This window comes from Sphaeramia orbicularis, chromosome 16, assembly GCF_902148855.1.
Source record: "Sphaeramia orbicularis chromosome 16, fSphaOr1.1, whole genome shotgun sequence".
NCBI lineage: Eukaryota > Metazoa > Chordata > Actinopteri > Kurtiformes > Apogonidae > Sphaeramia > Sphaeramia orbicularis.
The window spans coordinates 29,348,898-29,373,200 of record NC_043972.1 but is presented as its reverse complement, the minus strand read 5'-3'; the positions used below and the strand labels follow the sequence as shown (position 1 = coordinate 29,373,200).

At 37.5% G+C, this 24,303-nt stretch overlaps 2 protein-coding genes across 3 annotated transcripts; one reads left to right on the top strand and one right to left on the bottom strand.

Annotated features, from left to right (window-relative positions):
* The first annotated feature begins 177 nt into the window (after positions 1 to 177).
* Positions 178 to 11,662, top strand: cep85 (centrosomal protein 85). 2 transcript variants are annotated; one of them, XM_030159359.1, is made up of 14 exons: positions 178 to 313; positions 1,221 to 1,280; positions 1,382 to 1,513; positions 3,889 to 4,682; positions 5,997 to 6,127; positions 6,266 to 6,383; positions 6,515 to 6,700; positions 7,127 to 7,279; positions 7,372 to 7,526; positions 8,003 to 8,120; positions 8,583 to 8,633; positions 8,928 to 9,035; positions 9,125 to 9,368; positions 10,054 to 11,662. In XM_030159359.1, the coding sequence occupies exons 2-14, from the start codon at positions 1,241 to 1,243 to the stop codon at positions 10,215 to 10,217; spliced, it is 2,394 nt and encodes a 797-aa protein (XP_030015219.1). In that variant the 5' UTR covers positions 178 to 313; positions 1,221 to 1,240; the 3' UTR covers positions 10,218 to 11,662. The 2 variants fall into 2 exon arrangements, with proteins under 2 accessions (XP_030015219.1, XP_030015220.1); XM_030159360.1 differs by lacking the exons at positions 178 to 313; positions 1,221 to 1,280; positions 1,382 to 1,513 and adding an exon at positions 3,024 to 3,245.
* ubxn11 (UBX domain protein 11) lies at positions 10,549 to 23,821 on the bottom strand. The gene is made up of 14 exons (XM_030159361.1): positions 23,718 to 23,821; positions 23,578 to 23,618; positions 23,387 to 23,491; positions 20,966 to 21,066; positions 20,834 to 20,879; positions 20,671 to 20,756; positions 20,253 to 20,346; positions 17,725 to 17,939; positions 17,565 to 17,642; positions 17,365 to 17,488; positions 14,965 to 15,068; positions 14,747 to 14,820; positions 12,881 to 13,030; positions 10,549 to 12,369 (listed from the first exon to the last, which is right to left on the bottom strand). The coding sequence occupies exons 1-14, from the start codon at positions 23,786 to 23,788 to the stop codon at positions 12,240 to 12,242; spliced, it is 1,419 nt and encodes a 472-aa protein (XP_030015221.1). The 5' UTR covers positions 23,789 to 23,821; the 3' UTR covers positions 10,549 to 12,239.
* Positions 23,822 to 24,303: the final 482 nt, after the last annotated feature.

Below are 24,303 nucleotides of genomic sequence, written 5' to 3'. Positions count from 1 at the left end.
AAGTATATAGCTATTTAAACTTAGAGGGTGTGACATACATTTTTACACATTGCTAAACCATTTAATTGCTATAATTGCTGCACATAAAATCTTCGGCGTTTTGCTGACAACGCGGTTCAACGTTGTTCGTCGGGCGGCGCTGTGATACAGAACAAACAGCCTTTGTGTCTTTGATGGGTTGTCTGCCATCAGCAGCGATCAGTTGGCTAGCGGAACAACAGCAGCAGCAGCAGCGGATGGTTCAGATTCGGCTTCGGTTACCAGCCTGAAACCGAGATTTGTCACCGCATTGTGTGTTTCTGTGGAGCAAAAGGTAAAGAAATGTTTTTTCTGCAGCACGGATAGCTAGTATGGCAAGGCAAATTCAACCACAGAAGTGAACAGTGATTTTAAGCGTACACAGCAAGTTAACTTGCTAAGCAAACGGCAACGTAGCTTTAGCTGTTAGCTAGCTAGCTTGTTAGTCGGAAACGGATTTGTAATGGATTAGCTTACATGGTTAACGGTACAGGGCATCGTAGTACCAAAAAAGCCAGTGTAGCTAATCATGAATACATACAGACGTTATCGCATGTTTTAAGCCTAGACTCATATACTTGTTTAGTCTAACAGAATTTTCTGAACTCGTTACATATTAAATTAAGCGATTAGTCACGGTAGCTGATAGCTTGGGTTGGCTATTTAAGCTCCAGCGAGTCATTTCCTTTATGAATTAGCCTGTGAAGAGGATTAGTTTTTCTGTATCACGCAGGGGTACATGATGTTACACTGCATGTATTCATCACTAATCTTTATTGTTGCTATATAAGATGTATTACTTCCGGCGGGCCATTAAAGATATAAATGTTCTAACCGATTATGTAATGGTACAACATGTGCTCATGTTGTTATTCTGGTTGTCCTCGGGGAAGTCTGTCGAGATTGTTGACGACCTGTGAAGAGACAGACAAGTTTGATTGGGGGATATGTCACCCATGAACCAGCAGCTAACAACTTTCAACATACAGTAAACTTGGTGTCTGCTTCTTCACAAACGGTCAGGTTTATTCACTACTTCAAAAGAGAGCACAATAAATTCTTACATAAGCATTCGACTGAAAAGCACAAGTAACGAAGTCAAATGAAGGAATTTGGCTTGTGACAGCTGGTATGATAGTATTTTAAACAATGTTCATGTTTCTCTTGAGTGTTATACATTAATATTTTGTTTCCCTTATTAGGTGGCATAGTTTTGTATGGAATGACAACCTCTCAGAGATATATTGAATCCAAACCAGCAGGTAAGAAAACATCTTGCTATAATAGTACACAGCATATGTACAGCAGGGTTTGTATAATATGTAGTATGATTCCATTGTTCTGTGTCTCAAATACACTTCAGCTAGGTTTGCTGACATGGAGTGGCAGACGCCAGCTGTGTCAGAGAAGTTCCAAAGCCGATTTGGCCGCCGGCCTGGAACATCGGACAGTGGGGACACTGGTCTAGGCACCTCGGCATCTGACAGCACAGAAGGTGATGACTCTTGCTTGTTCTTCCCCTGCATGAAGTATTGTGCAACACTGTTTTGAAGTCTGACATGGAACAGTGGAGCTTCCATTTTCACTCAACAAATGAGGACTGGGTAGTTTAATAGTTATTGCATTGAAGTCATGTGCTGGACTATAAGTCTATTTTTCCCAATATGGTTGTTATTAAATACTCAAGCTTTTCTCTGGACATTTAAGATGTCTTTGAAAATTGTGAAAACGGACTATAATCTGTGTTTGAATGTTGTGAGTGGCTGTGCCCATTATATTCATCCTAAACCCTTGTGCTGTGGTGTGGCTGAGAGGACCTCACATTTGTGTTGTGTATTGGTATTTATAGAGTGAGAGAAATGCTCATGATCCACTTTGAGTTCTCTACAGATTTGCAGAGGTAGATTAAAGTCCAGGCCAAATATGCCCTGAGGCTTATGCTGTGCTCCTCTGGTGTTATGGCTAATTGGGAACATGGGGCAGGGGATACCAGGACTAGAAAATGAAATGGAAATTAAAGCCTTGTTCTGTTGTGATATGCTTCAGTCATAGACTTCAACAGTATTTTAATAAATGGGGATGTTCCCCAGGCTGTTTTTGTCATGTACAGTGTTTGCTTACAAGCATTTAAGAGCCTGTAAGATGTTTACAAGAAGTGAAGAAGAGTGTTCTTCAGCAAATAGAAACATCTTATTAGATACTTGGAAACGATACATCATTAGCTTTGCATGATATGGTCCAACTGTGATGATGTTGTATAATATTGTGTTGTCCATGTGATGTCTTAATGCTGTCCATTTTATGACTCAAAGTAATCCTTACAATCCTCAGTTGTTTGTGTCGTTGAGTACACTACTGGTGCTAGCACTGCTTTGTCTGGGCACTTAAACTGACAGCAGTGCTTAGCAACATAACAATTAACCCCATATTTAGCCTCAATAACGACCCGTTGTAGATTACAAAGCATACGTAGTATAAACACAACTTGTAAACCCTCAGGCTTTTTAATTAAAAACAAAATAGATATGGCTTCTTAAGGTGTTTTGTGTTTATTGAAGTATTCCATTTTAAATCTGTGGCTAGTTGTTTTCATATAATTTGTGGCAACAGGAATGTCTTAAGCAGAACATTTCCTAAATGTTTGCTCAACAGTGTAGTTAAGACTTGTTCTGGCCAGTCTTGAATCAGTCGAGCCTTTAGGCTTGTGTTCAACTTGAAAGCTTCATCTTGCTTCCATAAGTATTTTATAAAATCCAATCATTATTCCTTTTGTGATTAAAAGGAGTTATTGCTCAAGTCTGAGCAGGAATAAAATGTCCCGTTCTCTCTTTGACTTTGGATGTACATGTGTGTGATGTGTGGAAGAGTGGGAGGAGGCAAGGTGCTTAAATAAGCGGCTCCCACAGATCACTCTGTAACTTGAGAGGTGGGCTATAAATACCCCTAACCTTTCCTGTGTGTGCCTGTTTGTGTGTGTTTGCTCAGAGCTTGGTACAGGCTGGTTTTGGGTGTTTGAGGACAATACAGCTTTGGGCACAGGGCCTGCCTGCTGCACTGCTGTCAGTCTTAGCTTCAGAGTTTGACTCGTTGCTGCTTAGAAATGCACACAGCAATCTTCGGTTTTGATTCGAAGTGTCCAGCGGGTCTTAGAAAAAATGCCGCACCCAATAATATGTCTGTTGCGTTGGAGTAAATTCCAGGTTTACAGACTTCAGCAGGTCTTTCAGGTTGGTAAAGCTGTTGAAATTGGAGTTATGTAACTTTGTTGGCTTGTGAAGATGTCTGTAGGTTGGCTGTAGTGATCTTTATGTTTTCCTACAGCTGGGGCTCTGAGGTTTCCAAATGCAGACACCTATCATTATTGTGCATGCTTTATGGAGTGGATTGGGTGTGTACTTTAGAAGCTGAGGGTTCTTATCTGTGTATCTTGTTGAAGTGATTTAAAGATTCTGCTAATTAAAATGTCTAAATGTTAATCAACAGCTCTGCTGTAACTTCATTTTCAGCTAATTATGACTAACAACAGGAATAATAATAGTAATAATTTGATAACAATATTACAACTAATAACATTATATCAAACATTTCGTCCAAAGGTTTAATTCTGTGCTATAGCTGAAGTATAGATTTAAATGTTCTCACTATATCAGGCCTGTTAGAGACAGTTAATTCTTCCAGTGGTGACACCTCATCATCAAACTAGGCCACCCATAAACCCTGCTGCATCTACTTTGTATCACTGACTCAAAATAGAGAAAATGGCTTACAGCACTGCTCCAGATATTCTGCACTGATTTAATGAAGCATATTTGTATGTAAAATAGTGAGAAGTATTACTAATTACCATTTCTTTTTTTTCATTCTTTACAGATTTCTGCAGTTCCAGCAGCAGCCCCTCCTTTCAGCCTATCCGCAGTCAGATCCCCATACCCACTGCACATGTCATGCCATCCACGGCCGGAGCCCCGGCCTCTAAGCCCCAGCCATGTGCCCATGAGGAGTCCCTATCCTCTGTGGAGGCACACAGGTTTTCATCTGGCTCTAGAACGCCGAGTGGCTCTACCTCAAAGTCTTCGTCTCTCTCCAAATCTGCATCTTCACCCAACTTGGATGCACAGACTGGTGTGGGAGGTGATCTTGTGGTGCCAAAGCCGGACTGCCTGAGCCGCTACAGGAGTCTTGTCAATGGGCTGGACCACTCACTTTTCCCTATGGATCACACGCGGGTGGATGAGGGCCAGAGGTTTGACACGCCTGCTGTGGAGCCTACACTAAATCAGTCCGCCCTGCTGGGGGGGTTATGCCCTGATGTCAGATTCCGGTTACAGGCGACAGGGATTAGAGACGCCCCAGACTGTATGTCGGAGGCCTACAGAGGAGGCATGGAGCACAGCTATAAGGTTTTGCCTGAAGCAAGACCTGGCATTCCCGGCACAGCAGAACCCTCTAATCAGAGAGTCAGTCAGCCTGGTGGAGCCGGATCTCCTGGCGTTTATACAAGTCCTCTGAGCCTACAAACACAGGCTCTGCTAAGGGAGCATTCAGGCTCCAAGGGTTATGACCCACTGCGGCAGGACAGATGTAGTGACCTCTCCAGCTGGCAGCAACAACAGCAGCATAAGCAGCAACTGGAGAGTTTACGTTTACAAGTGGAACAAATGCAGGTAAGCATTTATTCTAAACAGGAAGATACACTAGAGACACACCAGAGGTGAAGAAGTAAACTGGTGACTGCTGTGATTTTTAATTGCTTACAACAGTGTTTTTGTGTGATGCACAGTTTGCACTGATGTCACTTTTTCACATGATAGCACCTCTGGGTGAAAAACAAAGTTGCTTTGAATGTTATGAATAGGGTGGGGTGTATATTGAATGGAAAACAAGTGAGAGGTCAGCGGGCTGGATATGCTGGAATGAGGCCAGTTTTCCAACTCAAACATAGAAACATTGGAAAAAAACATACACCAAAGAAAACAAAACAAATCCACAACAATTTGGAATCCCCAAAGGATTTTCTGGTATCTGTTGTTGAGTTTCTAAAAACAGATTATGGGTGGATGTCCCCATATATCAGATACTGTGAACAGTAGATTCAAATACAAAATTCAATTTGACTCTGTTTTCTTTAGCTATAATGTTCTTTAAATATTCCCATGCAAATCCAGGATTATCTGTTAAAGCTGTGTGAGTGTGGCATTCATTCATTCATAGTGATAGATTTTTTTTAGAGCACATTAATGTTTGGCAGTGCCTTCAGTGTATGTTGAAGAAAGACCTAAAATAGTGAGTGAGGTGGAATTACATTCATGTCTAAAGACAGATTGGCACTACTTGATATTCACAAGGTTTTATTCATTCCCCTGTTGAGGGTTGTACTGTTGCACTGTTAATGTTTGAAACATCAGTGTCTGATTACTCAGAGTTAATAATTAGTTAACCCTTCACAAATAAATTAATTTAGTAGTGGTTATCAAATAACAGCAAAGACTTAAGTTAATCGTCATCATAAAGAAGAATGATGTGAGAAAGAGATTAGATATCTCACTCCAGCTACTTCAGTCATTGGCTTTGGAAACTATGGCTTTTTTTTACTATGTGTATGATCAAGCAAGTGACTTTGTAATTTTACTAACTCAGTGTGGCATTTTACTTGCAGGCAGGCAGGTGATCCTTATTTTTTGAGCCCTGCTGTTGTCATAGCCACTCTGATTATCTAGTAAAACTTTAATCTTCATGGAAGGGTTTTAAATGAAAAAATTTTGATGAGTTGTTTTTTGATCTCTTTTGGTAATATAAGTAAGAGATCAGGTGTCACTAATGCAGATTCCTTGGCTGGTTGCTCTGTGTTTTTAGACATTTGTTTGTAGAAAGATAAGTGGATGGATGTCAGTTGTGCAGAGTCCTTGGGATTCTTTTAATTGTTGTATATTTCTCAACACAGTGTTAACCGCCATATATATCTGTCTCTCTTGGTCCAGTTAATGAGTGGTGGGGTGGGTCAGTACCCGTCTATGTATTCATCATCTGCACACTCAGACTCTGGCAAGTGGGACGCTCTGGTAAAAGCCAGCGAGAGTCTGTTGAAGGAGAAGGAGCTCATCATTGAGCGGCAAGTGTTTCTTATAACTACATGAAGAAATTGAGTGTATAAATGTTTCTGTATGAGATAATCTTACCACAGTATTACTCTGCTTTATCTTGATGTTTTAGTTTTTGATGATGATGGTTGGATTTGTTTGTGATGTAGACAAAAGCAGCACATGGCCCAGTTGGAACAGCGACTGAGGGAAAGTGAGCTACAAGTCCATGGAGCCCTCCTTGGCCGGGGGACGTCTTATGGAGAAATGTGTATGTTACGCCTACAGGTTAGTGAGAACATGCTCCCACAAAACAACACTGTGATTACATATTTGTCACCTTATAAACAGTTTACTCCAAACCAAAAACTTACAACTATTTGAAGCTATTACTGAGTATTATGTTGTGGATTTTTCAGGAGGCTCAAAGGGAGAATGCGTTCTTGCGGGCGCAGTTTGCTGAGCGTACTGACTGTGCAGCTCTGGAGAAAGCCGACGCAGAGCGCAGACTCGGGGCTGTCGAGGCCGAGACTCGCCGACTAACTGACAGCTTGAAGGAAACTTGTGAGAGGCATGCAGAGGAAATGAAGAAACAGGAAGAGAGGGTATGTGTAAGCTAAAACACATCTTCATGCATGTTGTCAGCAAATTCATAAGAAACAAACACTAATACAAAGAAAACATTTTCACACTGAGCAGCAGCAACAGGGGACATTCAAGGTTTAAAGATAATTTACTTTGTTTTGAAAGTTATTTAATGGTTTCATTTAATAATTTTTTAATGTTTTCCATCCCTATATTTTATAATATTTTCCAATAAAGCATATTTAACCTTAATCTAAATAGTGATAATGTTGTGGACTCAACCTCATTGGACCTTTGTGTCTCTGCAAGAACTGAGAAGCAGGAGATAAAGTAAACAAAGCTTGGCATTTGGCAAACATTTACAGCTAAAGTTCACCTTCCGTCTTTCATAGTTTCTCTATAACAGCAACTATTTGTTACATTACACATTTTATCTGTTTGTGCAGATCCGCAGTCGAGATAAGCACATCAACAACCTGAAGAAGAAATGCCAGAAGGAGGCAGAGCTGAAGAGAGAGAACCAGCAGCGTATTGAGACTCTGGAGCGTTATCTCGCTGACCTGCCCACCTTGGAAGACTATCAGAGCCAGAACAAGCAGGTAAGGATAGTTCTGCTTTACGTTCATCCGTTTTCATCTCATTTCAAGATTTCTGAATCGTTACTTTTAATCTGGAACATGTTTTCTTACAGCTTGTAGAGGCTGAACAGCACGTAGCTGAGCTGCAGGAGAAAGTCAAAGAACTGGAGGTCCGTCTAGAGGTGACGCACTCCCAGCTTCGGGAAAAAGACGCTCAGCTGGAGGAGCAGAAACGTAGAGAAAGAGACCTGCTGACCACCATTACTGAGTATGTAGGGATTTCTCTGGGTTTTCAGAGGTTTTCGGGGCTCTGTGGGTTCCAGCATTTTTCTTAATTTTGTGCAAGACTTGGGTGACGAGGTGGTGGATTTGGGACAGTAAGATTCGACATTTTTCAATTTGAAGTGTCATAACACTTAGGATCCTTATTGTTACCATATTATTTGGACAAAAGTTTGTAAAAGTAATAAATGTCCAAAGTACTCATACTTGCTCAACAAGTCCACTGGGGCCAATTGAATCCATTAGATCTGAGGAAAAAACTCATTTGGTTAGTTTTGCTTTTCAAACACATTTTGGATGTATTTGGTGTATGTGGTGCCCAAAATGTCATAGTAGGGAAGACCCTGGTATGTACACACAAACCAAATATTTTCTGTGGCCAACATGTTTGTCTTAACTCTCTCTGCCCAAAGTGACATAAATAACTGTGCATAATGCATGTTGTGTGTTTGTCTTCATCAGTATGCAGCAAAGGGTGCAGCAGGGCCTTGAGGATGGTGCCAGACTGCCTTCTCTGGATATTGAAAAACTCAGAGGGGAGAATAATGCTTTGAGAGAGGAGCAACAGAGACTCAAAAAGGTCTGTTGTTAGTTATATGTTGTGCTTGTTTGTTTTTTATAAAGATCACCTAGTGGAACCTCATACTTAGAGCCCTTTCAAACACTGATGACCATTAATGTCAGTTCCCTCTGCTCTGCCTTCATACCCTTGTTGATCAGTGTGATCTGGGTTATTGAGCTTAGAGGAAGTTTATTCAGTTCAGTTTTACTCACAGAGAAGTTTCACTTCTCTGAAAGTAAGATGTGTTGAGGTTAGTGCGTGTAGTAGCAAACTGATCATCAAAGTGCAACTCATTTCTCATTGTTCCTCTGTAAAATCGGCTCATCTGCAAAACAGAAACTTCAAACACACACTTATCTGAACAAAGCTCAAGTTAGAACCTCATCAAGGTGCAGGAAATGGAAGAGAAAGAGGTTAATGACACTTGACAGTACTGTTGTGTTATATTATTGTTTAAAAGCTTTCCTCTTTTCTCTGAAGGTTATTGAGAAGCAACATCGGATGATGGAACAGCTTGGCTCCCAAATCCAGGTATTTACTCATGGGCAGTTGCACTTTAGTTGTCTTGTACAGACTTAATGAGTGAACACGTTTCAGTTAACTATGTAAACATATTCCTTAATTCTAGAATGTCAAAACAGGAAATTCTTAAGATTATAAACAAATTTGGCAATTACTTTGTCTCATTGTCACAGTATAACAGAAGGCGGCCTTGTTTTGAAGACGCATTCACTAAACGGATGAAATTTTTAGCCTTTTCACATTTTTTAATTTTTTTGAGATGCTCTTGTCCTGAAGTTTGTGTTTCCTGGGTTCTGTGTGCAGGCTTTAGAAGAGCAGATGTCTCAGGAAGAGAGCAGCTCACAGGCTCTCAGAGAAGAGGTGTTAGCCAAAGAGCAGAATGTGTTAGAGCTTCATGCAGCCATGAAAGAGGTGAGCCCCAAAAACCCATCCATAAAGAACAAGGCCTTTACATACTGCCTAACTGCTCCCCTTACTCACTGCTGACCCCTGTGTTTCAGCTGTCGGCCCAGAACCAAGAACTGATGGAGCAGAATCTGACCCTGCAGGAGCAGATGAACGATCCGGAGCGGAGGAGCAGCGACCAGGCCTCCTCGGCCCTGCAGCCGGCCGGGGCTCGGCTCACACAGAGGCTCCATGCAGAGATCGCTTCCTGCCTCAGTGACCTGCGCTCGCTGTGCAGCATCCTGACCCAGCGAGCCCAGGGACAAGACCCCAACCTCTCCCTGCTGCTCGGTCTCACATGTGGGTATTTCTTTGTCTGATTTATGATACGAAGAGAATTATTTAGAATCTGAAATTTGCACTTTAGAATATATTTAGTGAAATTTCTACAGGTCTGGGATTATAAAGTAATGTCACTTTCCTAAAATAGCATTGAGTTCAGTCATGCTTTTTAATGGTTGATGGTTTTCTTTTTTTTTGTATAGATGATATTGTAGAAGTGCAAAACCCACATGAAACCAGTTATCAGTCAGTAACCACTGATGCAAACTGTGCAAACTGGTCAACTGGTGTAGTGCAAAGTGGGTGATGGGCTGTTGTGACATGTTCTCATCCAAAAAGCTACTTCTGCAAGTTATAGTAATTATCTGACATTGACTCTGTGAAAGTTCAACATCTGTTTTAAGCTTAATTTTAATCCTACTTCACTTTGTGTGAGAAAACATTCAAATAAAAAATGAATTTAGGTATAAATGTATTAGATCAGTAAACAGTATATGGCATGAGCATGAAATGGATCTTAATCTGATCATTTACACTAGTCTTAAAGTTCTTCCCTTCAAGATGTTGAAACCTACAGAAATCCTATTAATCATTTGTTAACTTCCCATATTTTGTAACACACAGCTGTGTTTGGTCACAGTAAATTAAAAGTGCTGAGAAAGGGTTTTTTCCACTGATGTGTGTGTGTTTTCATTTTTTTCAGCACCCCCTCCTGTGACAGAGCAGGATGAAGACTGGATGAGTCCAGAAGTGCTGCAGAAGAAGCTGGTTGAAGCTCAACAGCTCCGTCGAGATGTTGAGGAACTTCGTAACGTCATATTGGATCGCTATGCACAGGACATGGGCGAAAACTGCATTACCCAATAACCCCTCCACCCAGGACATGGAAGAAACCTGTGAAAGCCCCACGTCACCTCTTAAGCAGCTAAAACGGGCTCATCATTCACACCGAGTTACTGAATCTCAGAAGAGGACTGGATTTTTAATTTTCTTAGAACGAGGACAGAGGAAAGCCCAAATGGTTTAGCTTCTACTTTTCTCACTGGCTGTAAGTCGACTCTGAAGCCCGCCTGTAGCTCAGAAACCCTCCCACCCCCCCTTGAGTTCATCTATTTCAGTCCAAGGGCTAACAGAAAATAACTTACCTCTAATACTTGATCCTTAAACATTGTGTGTGCGTGTGTTTTTTTTTGTTTTCCTTGATAATGACATGATACTGTCAGTTACCAAACAGTCTTATTCTGTCTTCCACCTTAGTGGATAGATATTTGTGTAGGAGTCCCACGAATATAATTTATTCAAATCTTAATTTCCTTCTCGAGGGAAATTATCAAGTAAGTGGTTGACAATCAACTGAGAATATTTTAACCTCTTCAATGCTTTTAAGTGAATTCACAAAGGAAACGTTACTAACACGCCATTATTTAAAATGGTGAACGGTGTAACATTAGACTCTGCTGTGAGGTAGAAGACTTATTAACAGAACGGTTTGATACCAAATCAGTGCTCTCACACCATCAGGCCTACGACAGCTCTGTTACCAAAGAAACTCTCGTCGAGCGAGTCTGTGAATGTTTGTGAACGCTTCTCTCTGCTGCAGACCTGGTTTCTAAGTGAAAAAAAAAACAACCAACATGTGCCTTTCTGTCACGTTTGCAACCGCAATGCTGATTCATTTTAGACCAACACCAAGGGCTGTTTGCAGCAAACTCTTCCAATATGATCTTTCTCAGTGTATCACCGGTAGGATAGTCAATACATTCCCTGACTCTGAATGTAGTAGAAGGCTTTGGGCTGTGAGTACAAGCCCCAGCACTGTTGTTCCTGGTAGACAGAAAACATAACTGAATCCTATGATGTATGAATGACCTGCCGTGTGCACAGTACACAAGTAACTTCAAAGTATACCGTACATTTACGACTGATAACGGCTGACTCGCATTCGACAGAGACTGAAACAGTATTAATCTTCAGTATTATTTATTTTTCTTTGTTTGCATTGACAACGTTCTGGGTTTTCCTAATGTGTTGCTGTAATAATGTGGAAACGTGTTTGATCAAATTTTGCATCCACAATGTGTAAAGGTCCCATGAAGTGACTTTTAGATTGTAATTTATTTCTGTTTGGTGTGTTTAAGATGGATTTAATGCGAGGAGGGTTGTGATAGGTGAGATTTCAGATCGATGACAGTCTGTGAGCGTGTTTTAATCTGATGGGGTTGGCTGGATCACCCCATGTACCGATCAGACTGTATTAGATGGAGTTTAAAGTCTTTTTCCTGTTTGCTTAATAAGCCATTTAAAAAAAAAAACTTGACACTTTACAGGGAGAGAAAGGGATTTTATTGTAAAGATATGCAACTGTTTTTTTTTTTTTGCGTATTTGTTATAAAATTACACAGAATAATACTCCCAGGGACACACAAGCCATTTTTCATTTCATGGGACCTTTAAACTTGAGTAGCACAAGATTTGTCTTCAGGCTCCGCATGCCTTAACATCTCAAATGTTTTGCAAAAGGGAAAGATGTTTATATTTTCTTACTTTGTTCTTGTTTGTATTTGCATATTTTAGCAATAAAGATTTTCAACTATTTCTTTTGTCTGTAAGCAGTACTGTACACATTGAACTGACTGACATATCAATGCTGGTCACAATATCAGCAAATCTCTACTCATTTTATGGATGAAAATAACTCAACACAGCACTTTATTGTCATATCATTCTTAAATTTGCCATACTGACATAGGGTAAACTGTCTGACATGACTACATCATGGCATTTAAAAATTAATATTAACATTCAGAAATTAATAATAGAAATAGGATATGTGCACCTTCATTCAGCCTGTTTCTAAGTGTGTAAAGTGTTTTTTAGGTTTATGTCACTTCATTGCTTCTTCCGCAGCAGCAGAGACGTATTAGTTGTGAGTCCACATGACTGAAGCGTCTGACAGTTGTCAACAAAGGTGCATTGTGGGTATGCACTGATTATGTCATAGGCAGGTAGGTCATCACCCCTGTAATAAAATGAGAATAAACCATTACTGTCACATAATGTTTTTTCTGCACAGAATGAAAAGACTTAAATAATAGAGACCATTCACTTTCATCAAAAATGTGATGCACTAATTGATCACCTACTTTTAAACATATGATGCAATCAGATGATATTCAGTCAAGTTTACATGACTAACTTCCTTCTCATTCTGTAATTGGTTAAGGGCCTAAACACTAATCTATTTCAGCAAGTAAATAAAAACAAAATAAGACAAAAAATGTAAAAATCACAATCAGTGCATCTCTACTTAGAAAAAGTCTTACAGTTATATTATTTTCTTTACCTTTAACTGGTGGAAAATGTAACACTTTATTCTGACAAGTAATTGTACCATTATACATATGAAAAATAGAGCTGCGAATATGTTTCCATCATACTTCATTCTGCAATTCTTATGAAAACAGATACTGAAGTCATCATATATGATTTGGTGAACATTGAAGAACTCATCCTAAAATGAAAGTACTGACCTGTGTTTGTCCAGATACTGGCGGAGGTGGCCGATTGTTTCTGAATAGCTCATTTTTAAGACGTAAGTGTGATCCCCGTCTTCTGACCTGACCTTCAGTGTGATCACGTCATGGGAAGACGATGGCCGCTCAGAGTTTAGCGTCAGTAATCTGTTGACGGTGACACACATCAGTATATATGTGTGGAGAGGCTGCTGGTAAATGACTGTCAAATAATATGGTAATTTAACATAGAAGCTTAAGAGTAAAAATATAAGAAGCAATATTATATCATTATAAAATACAGTTTCTTTATGAGTAGCTCTGGGGCTGATATGAGGTCACAGATCTGCAGAACCATCACAAGACGTGAACTGATCATGTTGACCTGCCCTATTTTTCAGACCAGTGCATACAGTAATCTCCACAATCTCGACTATCAGCTGCCGCGGCCAAGTCGGGATTTTAATCAGCCTTTACATCATGTATTCAGACTGCACATTTCCATTGAACTCAATAAACTATGTTTTTCTTGTATTTTCAACATGGTTTTAACATCGTAAAAACATTTTTAACCCTCCACATATATGATTTGGATACAGTATGATGTTTGCAGTGAATTAATCAACAAATACATGTTTTTTTTATGGATTTACTTTACTTTTTTAGGGGAATCAAACAAAACTGGCCCAAAACTTTCCAATCTGGCCTGTGGGATAAATTTTTGAAATGCAAAAAATACACCGAATATATTAATAACACTGGTCTACAATTTTTTTTAGAAATGATTTGCTTCAGAGATTAAATGTGCTAAATGTTACGTATTTTAATGAGATTAATTGGAAAATAAATGACGAAAGTGCCGGTTTGCTGATGTTTTCAAGGTATATGATTAAGTGTTATTACATATATATATATTGGTTTATGTACATTTATATAATAGTTTTATAAATCTTCCATGAAATAGAACCTGTAAAGTGAATGTATTCTAATGTGCAGACAGTGTTTTGAAGTAGATCTTGTAGCTCTGAGACAAATATTCCTTTTGAGTCAAACCCATTCTCTCATTAATTCTTGAATTTCTCATTTTGACCCAAGGGTGTACCATGGAAAGTTTAGCCAACCAGCATTTTTTACTTGATTTTTCTTTATCAGTGACTCTCATGTGGTAAAATTTCATTACTTTTATTCTGGAAGCATTTTCCTTGTAGACCAGCGTAATCAAGGGTCCTAAAGTCAGTTTAGCTCAGGCACCACATGCAGCCCAATTTGATTTCAAGCGGGTAAAATAGCCACTAAAATATAATAACCCATAAATAACGACAACTTCAAATGTTTTCTCTTTGTTTTAGTGTAAAAGAAATATAATTACATTAACACACTGTTCTTTCACCAACAATGTGTGAATAATCTGAGCAACCATGTACAACCTGAAATATCTTAAGAGAAGTGGTGCAATTTTAACAATATTCTGCCTGTTACTAAATGTTTTGTGCATTTGTAGATCCACTGTGATGTATAAGTTATAATGTACATGTGTAAATAATAAGTTGAGACATAATGTTGTTGATTTTGCACTTACTTCTCTGAAGAAATTTCAGGTTGTTCATGGTTGTTCATGTTATCCACAGTTTCTTAAAGTATTATTATTGTATTTTCATAATGTAATTTTCATTTTTTCACTTAAAAACATAGATAAAAGTTTAGAGTTGTCTTTTTTTTTTTAATAGGTTTTTATATTATTATTTTACTGGTCTGGCTCACTTGAGATCAAATTGGTCCGTGTGTGGCCCCTGAACTAAAATTAGATTAAGACTAATTTCTAGAACTAAAATCATCTGTCAGAATGTGTGCTTTTTCAATAACAGATGACAGTGTTTTGAGTACCTCTCCTTCATTTCCTGCAGCGTCGGAGTGTCTATGAGGATCACAGAGCTGCTGCTTTGGGCATCAGATGAACCCTAATAAAGGTATTTGGTTAGATGAACATAACTGCAGCGAGAGGGTGTTCACTACAAGTACAGACAGGCCTGATCACTCTCTATAACGTTCATCTGCAGCACATATAAATCCACAACAAGTCCAAGAATGTGTCTGCTGCTCACCTGCAGGGTACATCTCAACGAATCCCTGATATCAATCACTCGACCGGCTCTGACGACCACCTTCGGCAGCTGGTTCAGGAACTGATCCAGGCTCAGTTTGTCACCTGTGAAGCGCAGGAAAACATGAGGGTGAATTAGGCTGTTTTTAAAGTGGTGGAAAAGTATTCACATCCTTTACTCAAGTACTGTTTCAAACTATGTCCTGCAAAGTCCTGCATGAAAAATCCCATATGAGTAAGAATTCATATGCAGAAGAGTCCAGTTTTATTTACAGGGAAAAGAGAATCAAAGTTTTAATACATAAACCTGTTTTAAATATTTCTACTTTTCTCTCATTTTAGTTTTTGCCGAGATATTACATGATCCGCATTCATTTTGGTGGAATCATGTGAGATGTTTTAGGGAAAATCAGTACTTGGTGGAGCTGTAATGACTCACAGACGTCTGTAAAATGACTCAGCCACTGACTGCGTTTTGTGAGACAACAAAAGACAATAAAAATGATAGAAATGACTATGAAAGTGTTGTATTTTTGCAGCTTGTTGTATTGTACATTGTGTAAACCCTTCATCTGAATGAATTACAGCTGTGAAATAAATGTAGTGGAGAAAAAAAAGTCCAGTTTTTGCCTCTAAGATATAGGACAGTGATAGTATAAAGTGCATCAAATGGAAATATTCTAAGTACAAGTACCTACAAGTACAGTGTGTACTAATTTCAAATGTTTCATAACTGTTGAACCATTAATCCTACCAGTGCATGTAAATAATCAGGTAAAATGTAGTTTATCAGCATTTCATTGTCATCAGATGTGGATATGACCCATTTAGACGTTCAGAGGCTCCGTAGTGAACATGGAAACACTATCATCTCTTGCAACGTTGATTCATTAGTAAAACCCAGGTAGTTTAGCAAATGACAGTGTTTGTAGAAGCTTGTTTTATATTCAGTTTATGATATATTTAACTGAAGAAAAAAAAAATCTTTTGCTTCATTATTATTATTTTTTTTGTTTTGATCAAATAACCTTTGAATTTATGGTAAACTTTTGTGAATATCTGTATAGTCAGTAAGTTAAATAAAGAAAAACACCTGATTTAACCCATAAAGACCCAATGATGCTACTTCTGTGTCAGTTCCCAAATGATTTTCTCTTCATATTTAAAATTTCCTAAGTGATTTGACACCATTTATTATAAAACAATCCTCTGTATTTTGCATTTTTCCAGTGAAAATCAGGTATTTTCCCATATTTAATTCACTGATCATGTAGATGTTCACGAAAACTCAAAGCAAATTCAAAGGTTATTATATCCAAACAGAGAAAACTGAAGAAAAAGTGACTTTTTCAGCAAAACATGTCATTAACCGAACATAAACCCAGTGTCTCCATCCACTGTCATTAATCCAACTCCATGGGTTTTACTGGTGAATCAATGCTGTAGAAGATGACGGTGCTTCTACGTTCACTACAGAGCCTCTGAACGTCCAAATGGGTCATATCTGACGACCATGAAAAGATGAATAACTGCATTTTACACCAATTATTTACATTTACATTATTGATAGGATTAGAGACTCTAAAGTTATTAAACACTTTATATCAGTAGATGGTTTTGGTTACCAGCGGATGTTTGGGTCTTTATGGGTTAAAAAAAAAAACTTAATATCAGAGTAAATGGTAATAAATAACAGGAAATGTTAGATGGACAGAAAAAAGCATTGTAAAATCTAAAATATCTAACTACAACTTTATGACACAAATGTTTCTAGGACTTTAACCCTTTCATGCATGAATTATGAGAACCTTAATCAAAATTTTTTCCTGAATGTTTTTATTCCTCTTTAGGCATGAAAAAAACAATGCGATTGGAAAATTTTCTTCTGAAAAATAACTAAAAATAAATAAATAAAATAAAAATAATAAAAAAAAACATTTTAAAAAATACATAAAAAGATAATAATAATGAAAAAAAAAATTCTTATGAACCTATTTTTCATGAAGTTGCAAAAATGTCCACTTAGCTGGACACCACACAGTTAATTTTTGACACACAGAAACATGTATTTACTGATAAATTGTGTGAAAACTATGGGGAGGGTTTGTGATTCTGGGGGTTTATGCTCAGGAGAGATCTACATAATGTTGCCAGTTCATGTCAGAAAGATATGTAGTGTCTTAAAACTTTAATAAAGATATGTGCAAAAACAAAAAAAACAAAAAAAACAGCAAAAAGAACAACAAAACCCATGAATATACAAGAGAACAGCTGTAGAATAGCTGTCCACTGTAGTGACCAGTATGCATGACTGGGTTAAGGGTTAAGTTCATGTATAAAAGTAAACGCTGATACTATTCTTGTGATGTGTGTGTGAGTGTGTGTGTGTGTATTTCCAGACCAGGTATCTGAGTATTTGGAGTATTTGCAGATTTATCCTCCTCTTCACAAACGGCCTGCCCTCGACCAGGAAATGCGTCCCATGGAAGCCTGAAGACAAACTCCTCATCTCGCTTGTCATGAACCTACATGACATAAATTCGGTCAAGAGGCAAATTCATACACGTTCCCACAGGCAAACACAAAGACACGGAGACCCACCTCCAACGGCACACCATCTGGAAATCTTTCCTGCAGCTCAGAGGGAAAATACCCATCCATCAGATCCTGCATGCATTGCTGTCCAGACATGACAGAGCAGATCAGCCACCGTTTTTCTGTATTAACTCTATTGTCTGTTGTTTTTTTTTTGGATTCTAACCTGGGTGCTGTGCTCCTGATAGGAACGAAAAGGCCCGTTGAACATGACGATGCCGTTCCTGTAGAGCCTCAGCTGAATCGGTTTCTTTTGGGCCAGATGTCCTCCCGTTGCTGTCGTTTGCACAAAACACTCTCCTTCCCCTGCGACAACGTTCAGTTCTTTGATCCTCTGAAGGACCAGGTCAAAGTTCATGTGGAAACTCCCCACAGAGCTGCCTGTAGGAGAAAGATTGGTACATTTGAGTCACAAAGTTAAGGGTTCGCTCTGATATGCAACCAGAAGTTAGAAAAATACAAAATTATCTTGCACATGTGTTTGAATTTTTTGATGCAATGGACTGTTCTACTGTCATAAATGAGTGACGAACCCTTCTTCTTTAACCCTGACGCTGCAGGAATGGAGTCATGAAAAGATAAGAAAAAAAAGATACCATAATAAATTGTATATGGATGTTATTGTTTGGCTTAAATGAGTTAAATCTTTTAATCAACTTCAGTTCTGATCGTAACTATCAAGTACTTATTAAATTTGCTGGAATTTGAATCTTTTGATTGTCATAAGCATGTATTTGTGCAGCTTATTGATATGGTTGCAGATCGTATTTCAATTCTTTATAACTTTTCTTGTTTTTATCCCCATTTCTTTTTTATTAGGAGTTTTCGGACACTGTGCCCTCACAAACCATGTTAGCCGTAAGACTTGTGCTGGTCTTGCTTTACTATTTAGTTTATGTTTATACTTTAGTCATATTTTTAACCTTCATTTTACTTTATAAGAATAATAACACTGGTCAACAACAAATTTATTGTTTAAGTTTTTTGAGCTGATTTAGGATAATTTTGGTGTGCTGAATCCAAAAATCCCATTAATTTTGCTCAATCAGGTCAACTTCCTGAGCTATGCTACATATTGGCTTTTTAACATTTTTGCTTACATTTATGGGCCTTTTCACATCATATGATACAAAATTCTTTCATATTTCTTGCAATAAACGAGTTCTGCAGATTTTACTTTTGCCAATTTATGATTAATGGTTTTTTTTAATATTACAGGTGAATGAAATGGCTTCGACTAGAAGATCTTGCAAAAATAAGCCTGACGTATTCTGCTACATCTGCGGTGAATACACCATTGTACCTAACAGGAATCCTGTTAGAAAATGATTTTTTTTTCTCTTAAAACCTATTTTGGGTGAGAACTATATAAAACATCATCTGATAAAGTCACAAAAATGTAATCAATTTTGTAAGAAGATCAAATTTTTCAAAATCAAATTAGCAAAAAAACCTGACCTGATTGAGAAAAACAGATGTCATTTTTGGATTTAGCGGTGCAAAATGGTCCTAATTCAGTTAAAAAAACCTAGACAACTTGCAAAAAACATTTTTTTGTAACTGTTAAGGGTTAGGGATGTTTGAGTATGTAATGTGCTGTGTCATTGGTGATTCTGTTGCATTTTTGTAGTTTTTCTGTTCTCTTCCTTGTGTGTGGGTGTGTTTTGTTTTGTTCCCTCCAACAGATAATGCATAATGGAGGATGAGCTGCAGGTGTGCTGTTGCTTTGCTGGCTGCAGCTGATTGGTGCTTCAGACATGAGCCGGGAAATTTAAAGGCCAGATCTTCATTCCTCCAGAGAGACTCCTCTCATTCCATCCTCCCCTCTGTGCAGACCAGCCTTTTGTGATTTTTGTTAGAACTTTGTAAAACCAGCGAATACAAGGAGGGAATCTTTTTCTTTAAGTTTTGTTAGGTAAGATTGGTGTATTTTGGATTCCTTCGTTTGTGTTTGTAGAATATAATGATTCCCTTACCTGATTTTAATTTTTATTTTTTTGTAAATAAATATCTCACATTGCAGTGCTGTGGTTGATGGTCATTTTGTTAATTTGCTCCTGTTTGTTAAGGGACATGGAGGGAGGGGAGTCTTAAACCATGTTGCGTCTCGGCAACCCCTAGACCGAGCGTAACAGTAACCTAGTGTAATAATACATCAGTTTTATATAGCGCTTTTCTAAGTACTCAAAGACACTTACTTACTTTATTGTACAGTAATACTGTAATACTGTGTGCTGATATTTTATATTTCTGATCTTGACTGGTGCAACTGTAACAAACCCAATTTTCCCCAGAGATTATTCAAGTATTCTGATTTAAAAGGGATATGACCTTGGTTTTTAACATCTAAAAACCCCTGAAATGAAATTTTGTCCATATAATACATGCTAAGTGTATGTTTTTTGTTTTTGTTTTTTTTCCACTGTCTGGCATTGGCCAAAGACTGGCACCAACGCTAATTTCAATGCAGTTGTCTTTTTTTTTTTTTTTCCAGAGTCAGTGAAAAAAAAAAAAAAATCTGAATGTAAAGGATGCAGGTTTTTTCCCTTTCTGACAACACTTGTGATGCATCGTACGTTTGTCTGTTGTCATTTAGTCTCGCTATTATTTTGTTCTCATAAAAACCAAAAAATATAAATAGATAATAAATGTTAAATATGTTATAGGACAACTTTAACGTCAGCCTGAAACTACCTGACTGCAGGTCTTTTTCTGAGCTGTGTGTCTCCTCATGTTCACTCGTCTCTCCGTCTCCCACCCAGATCAAACCGTAGTCGTTCAGAAAACTCTACAGGATATAAAAAGACAGTCAGTAACTGTATCACTTATCATAATTTACTTTTTTTATTTCTATTTTTTTGGTTTAATTAATAGGAACCATGCATATTTATGAACACCGTTGTATAATAAATACACCCATGTGCAGTAAATATGTCAGAATAAGTAAAAATTAGTACTTTTCATCTGCAGTCCCTGGGCAGGTGACAGAACAAGACATGAAACAGCCAACACTGATACAGCACTAGTTCACTATAAATAAAAAATTATAAAACACACATAATGACAAACATCATGAAGACATTTTTCACGGTGTTTCAATAAATAAGCTCACCTCCATTTCACACACTTGGTTCTGCAGCTGTTCACACCGTCTTTCAAGCTCATGCCTGCAGCTCAGATCATCATCATGTACATGTCCTAAATCCACACAGACAGATTCAGTTTTATCTGCAAATTCAGCATCAAACACTGGACTGAACTCTGGATATAATCACCTGATTTCTTTTTAAGTTTCTCCTCAAGGGCTGAAATCTTTTTATCCTGTAGAAGAGCAGAGAAGATACAACCATCAGAGGTGTTTGTTACTGCTTTCACTGTTGCTGATGTGAGGTGTTGTGTATATTTACCTTGGTTTCAATCTCCTGTGCTTGGCTCCTCACTGTTTTCTCCAACATGGAGATCCGCTGCATCATAGCGGACATCAGCTCAAAGTCACTTGGTGGAGCCCCTGAGAATAAGACAAAGTATGAAATCATCCACTGAATCATATGTTCTATTGGTACAATGGTCATAATGATCAGTTAAACCTTTAAAAACCTACAACTACTTTTGTAATGACTTCAAAATTAATTTACATGTTTTTTTTGTTTTGTTTTTAAATCTTTCCTAAGCAGTTTATCACCACTTATTATAACATTATCCTCTGCTTTTTGCATTATTCAGTGAGAATCAGATATTTTCCTGTATTTAATTTACTGATCATGTAGATCAGGGGTGTCAAACTCATTTTGGTTCAGGGGCCATATTCAGCCCAATTTGATGTCAAGCAGGCCAGACCAGTAAAATAATGACTTCATAACCTACAAATAATGACAAATCCAAGTTTTTCTTTTTGCTTTAGTACAAAACCCCCCCCAATTAAATTATGAAAATATTTACATTTTACAAAAAAGATGTGAATAACGTGAAAAAACAGAAATTTCATTTGAAAAATTGGTGCAATTTTAACAATATGCCTCGACTTATTATTTATACATGTACATTACACACAATGTTACATACAACAGGCAGAATATTGTTAAAATTTTGGAGTTTGGAACTAAAATTTGAACACTTTCTACAATATTACATCTCTTATTATTAACACAACTCCAGATCACAGTGGATCCATAAATGCACAAAACATTTAGTAACAGGCAGAATATTGTTAAAACTGCACATTTTGGGTTGTTCATCTTTGTTTTTATTTATGTATTTATTTGTATTTTATTGTGAAAGAATAGTTTTGTAAATGTAAATATTTTTACAGTGTAACGTTATTTTTTCACTTAAATTTTTTCACATAATTTTTCACAAAGAAAATTTGTAGTTGTCATTAATTATGGGTTATTGTGTTGTTGCTTTTACTTGAGATCACATTGGTCTGTATGTGGAACCTGAACCAAAATGATTTGGACAACCTGGAGTGTTTAGGTTAATTTTTGCACTTTTATCCTGCGGGCCGGAATGGAACCTTTGGTGGGCCAGATTTGGGCCCCAGGCCACATGTTTGACACCTGTGATGTATATGTTCATAGAAGTGCAGTGCAAATGCAAAGGTTAAATCAGAACAGAGAGAAAATGAGTTTTTCAGTAAAATATATATTTTACTAAAAAAAATGTTCATTACCTGAACATGTAAATAGCATCTACAACCACTGTCATTTATCAAACTACATGAGTTTAACTTATGAATCTATGTTGCAGAACATGTTTACTACAGAACCTCTGAATGTCCAAATGGGTCATATCTGATTCTGCTGAAAAGCTCAGAAACTGCATTTTATCTTAATTATTTCAATCTTTTGATAGGATTTGTGGTTCAACCGTTATTAAACACATTTTATTAGTATCAAATATTTTATACTCGGCATTTTTCAGTGAATACCAAATATTTTCCTGTTTAAATTTCAAAGGAGATTATATTAGAACAGAACAAAATCACATCAGAACCCACACATACATATATCATATAACATCAAGCATCTACAACCACTGCCATTTGTCAGGCTACATGGGTTTTACTGGTGAATCAATGCTGCAGAACATAATAGTGTTTCCATGTCACTATGGAGCCTCTGAATGTCCAACTGGGTCATATCTGATTCTGCTGAAAAGCTCAGAAACTTACCTGAATTATTTTAATGTATTGCTAGTATTCATTGTTCAAGGGTTATTAAAAATGTTTTATCAGTGTCAAATATTATTTTACGCTCTGCATTTTTCAGTGCATGCCAGATATTTTCCTATGTTTAATTTACTGATCATGTAGATGTTCAGAACAGCTCAGAGTAAATTCAAAGGATGTTAGAACAGAGAAAATTGAAGCAAAAGTGAAGTTTCCAGTAAAGCAAGCATCTACAACCACTGTCATTTGTTAAACTACATGGGTTTGACTCTGGTGAATCAATGCTGCAGAAGCTAATGGTGTCTCCATGTCACTACAGAGCCTCTGAACGTCCAAATTAGTCATGTCTGACAGCAGTGAATATCTGAGAAACTGCATTTTATCTAAATTATGTCAATGTATTTATGGAAATCAGAAGATATTGAACTTTTTAGATCAGCAGATGCTTTTTTGTTTTTGTTTTTTACCAGTGGTTTGGCTGAGGTCTGTTAGGGTTAATATTAATACTCTGGCTCTGTTTACGTCATCATTATGTGACATGAAACTAACCTCAATCAACTAATCATATAATTTTAGATGCAAGTATAATGGAAAAACTTTGGTACTGATCATCTAAAATAGTTAGATTTGGGCTGTAAAGTTGTATTTTGTAGATTTGTACCTTTCTTCTGTGAGGTTTTTGACTTCGAGGTGGAAAGACCGTCACTGAGATGAGCATTGGAAGCCAAGGGAACATGCATTTCAGAAGAGACCTCTGCCTTAAACTCTGAAAACATCAATAGTTTCTCAGTTTTAGTGCTTATTTGGTGATCTGCAGTGTTTTGGGTGTAACAGCATTAAAAATAATTGTACCTGTCAACAGATTCCTCCTGAATGGCACTTTTTGTCTGCCCCTGTGGGTCAAGCACAAGTTCATGTATGCACCCTTCACAACTACACTTATTTCCTGAAGTATTTTATTCTTTTGTGGAGTTTTATTTATATTTACCTACCATTGCTCATTCATGGGGTCACACAGAGGAAGGCGCCTTGTCTTCTTCAGCATCGACAGTGGTGAGCTCATTTCACCAGAGGCGGGCTCAAATCTGCCAAAATATTCACAGGACACACCTAAATATCCCAAATGTCGTATGCACAGGCGCATTCAGAGGGATTTCCCGTGTTTTTAGAAGTTTGTTTGGCGTCTGTTGCCAATAGTAACAGCTTATATAGTGGACTGACTTTTATGTTATTCTGTTTGTGGCCGCAGGAGGTCACTGTTGGCCTGCAACCCTCACATACATAATAATTTACATAAACATATATATATATATATATATATATATATATATATATATATATATATATATATATATATATATACACAGTTTAAGGGCGTTAAAGCTGGATTTGGTGACCAGTTTTATTAAATAAACTGATGTGTTTTTTCTTATTATTTCATTAAAGTGGTTTTATTAAGCGTAAATGATGTTAATGAATGATTGAAGATGAGGTTTTGCTGCATCACTTGGGTCTTTATAGGTTATTTGTAGGTTTTATTTTCACTAATTTAGTTTTTTTTTTTAATTCTATTTGAAA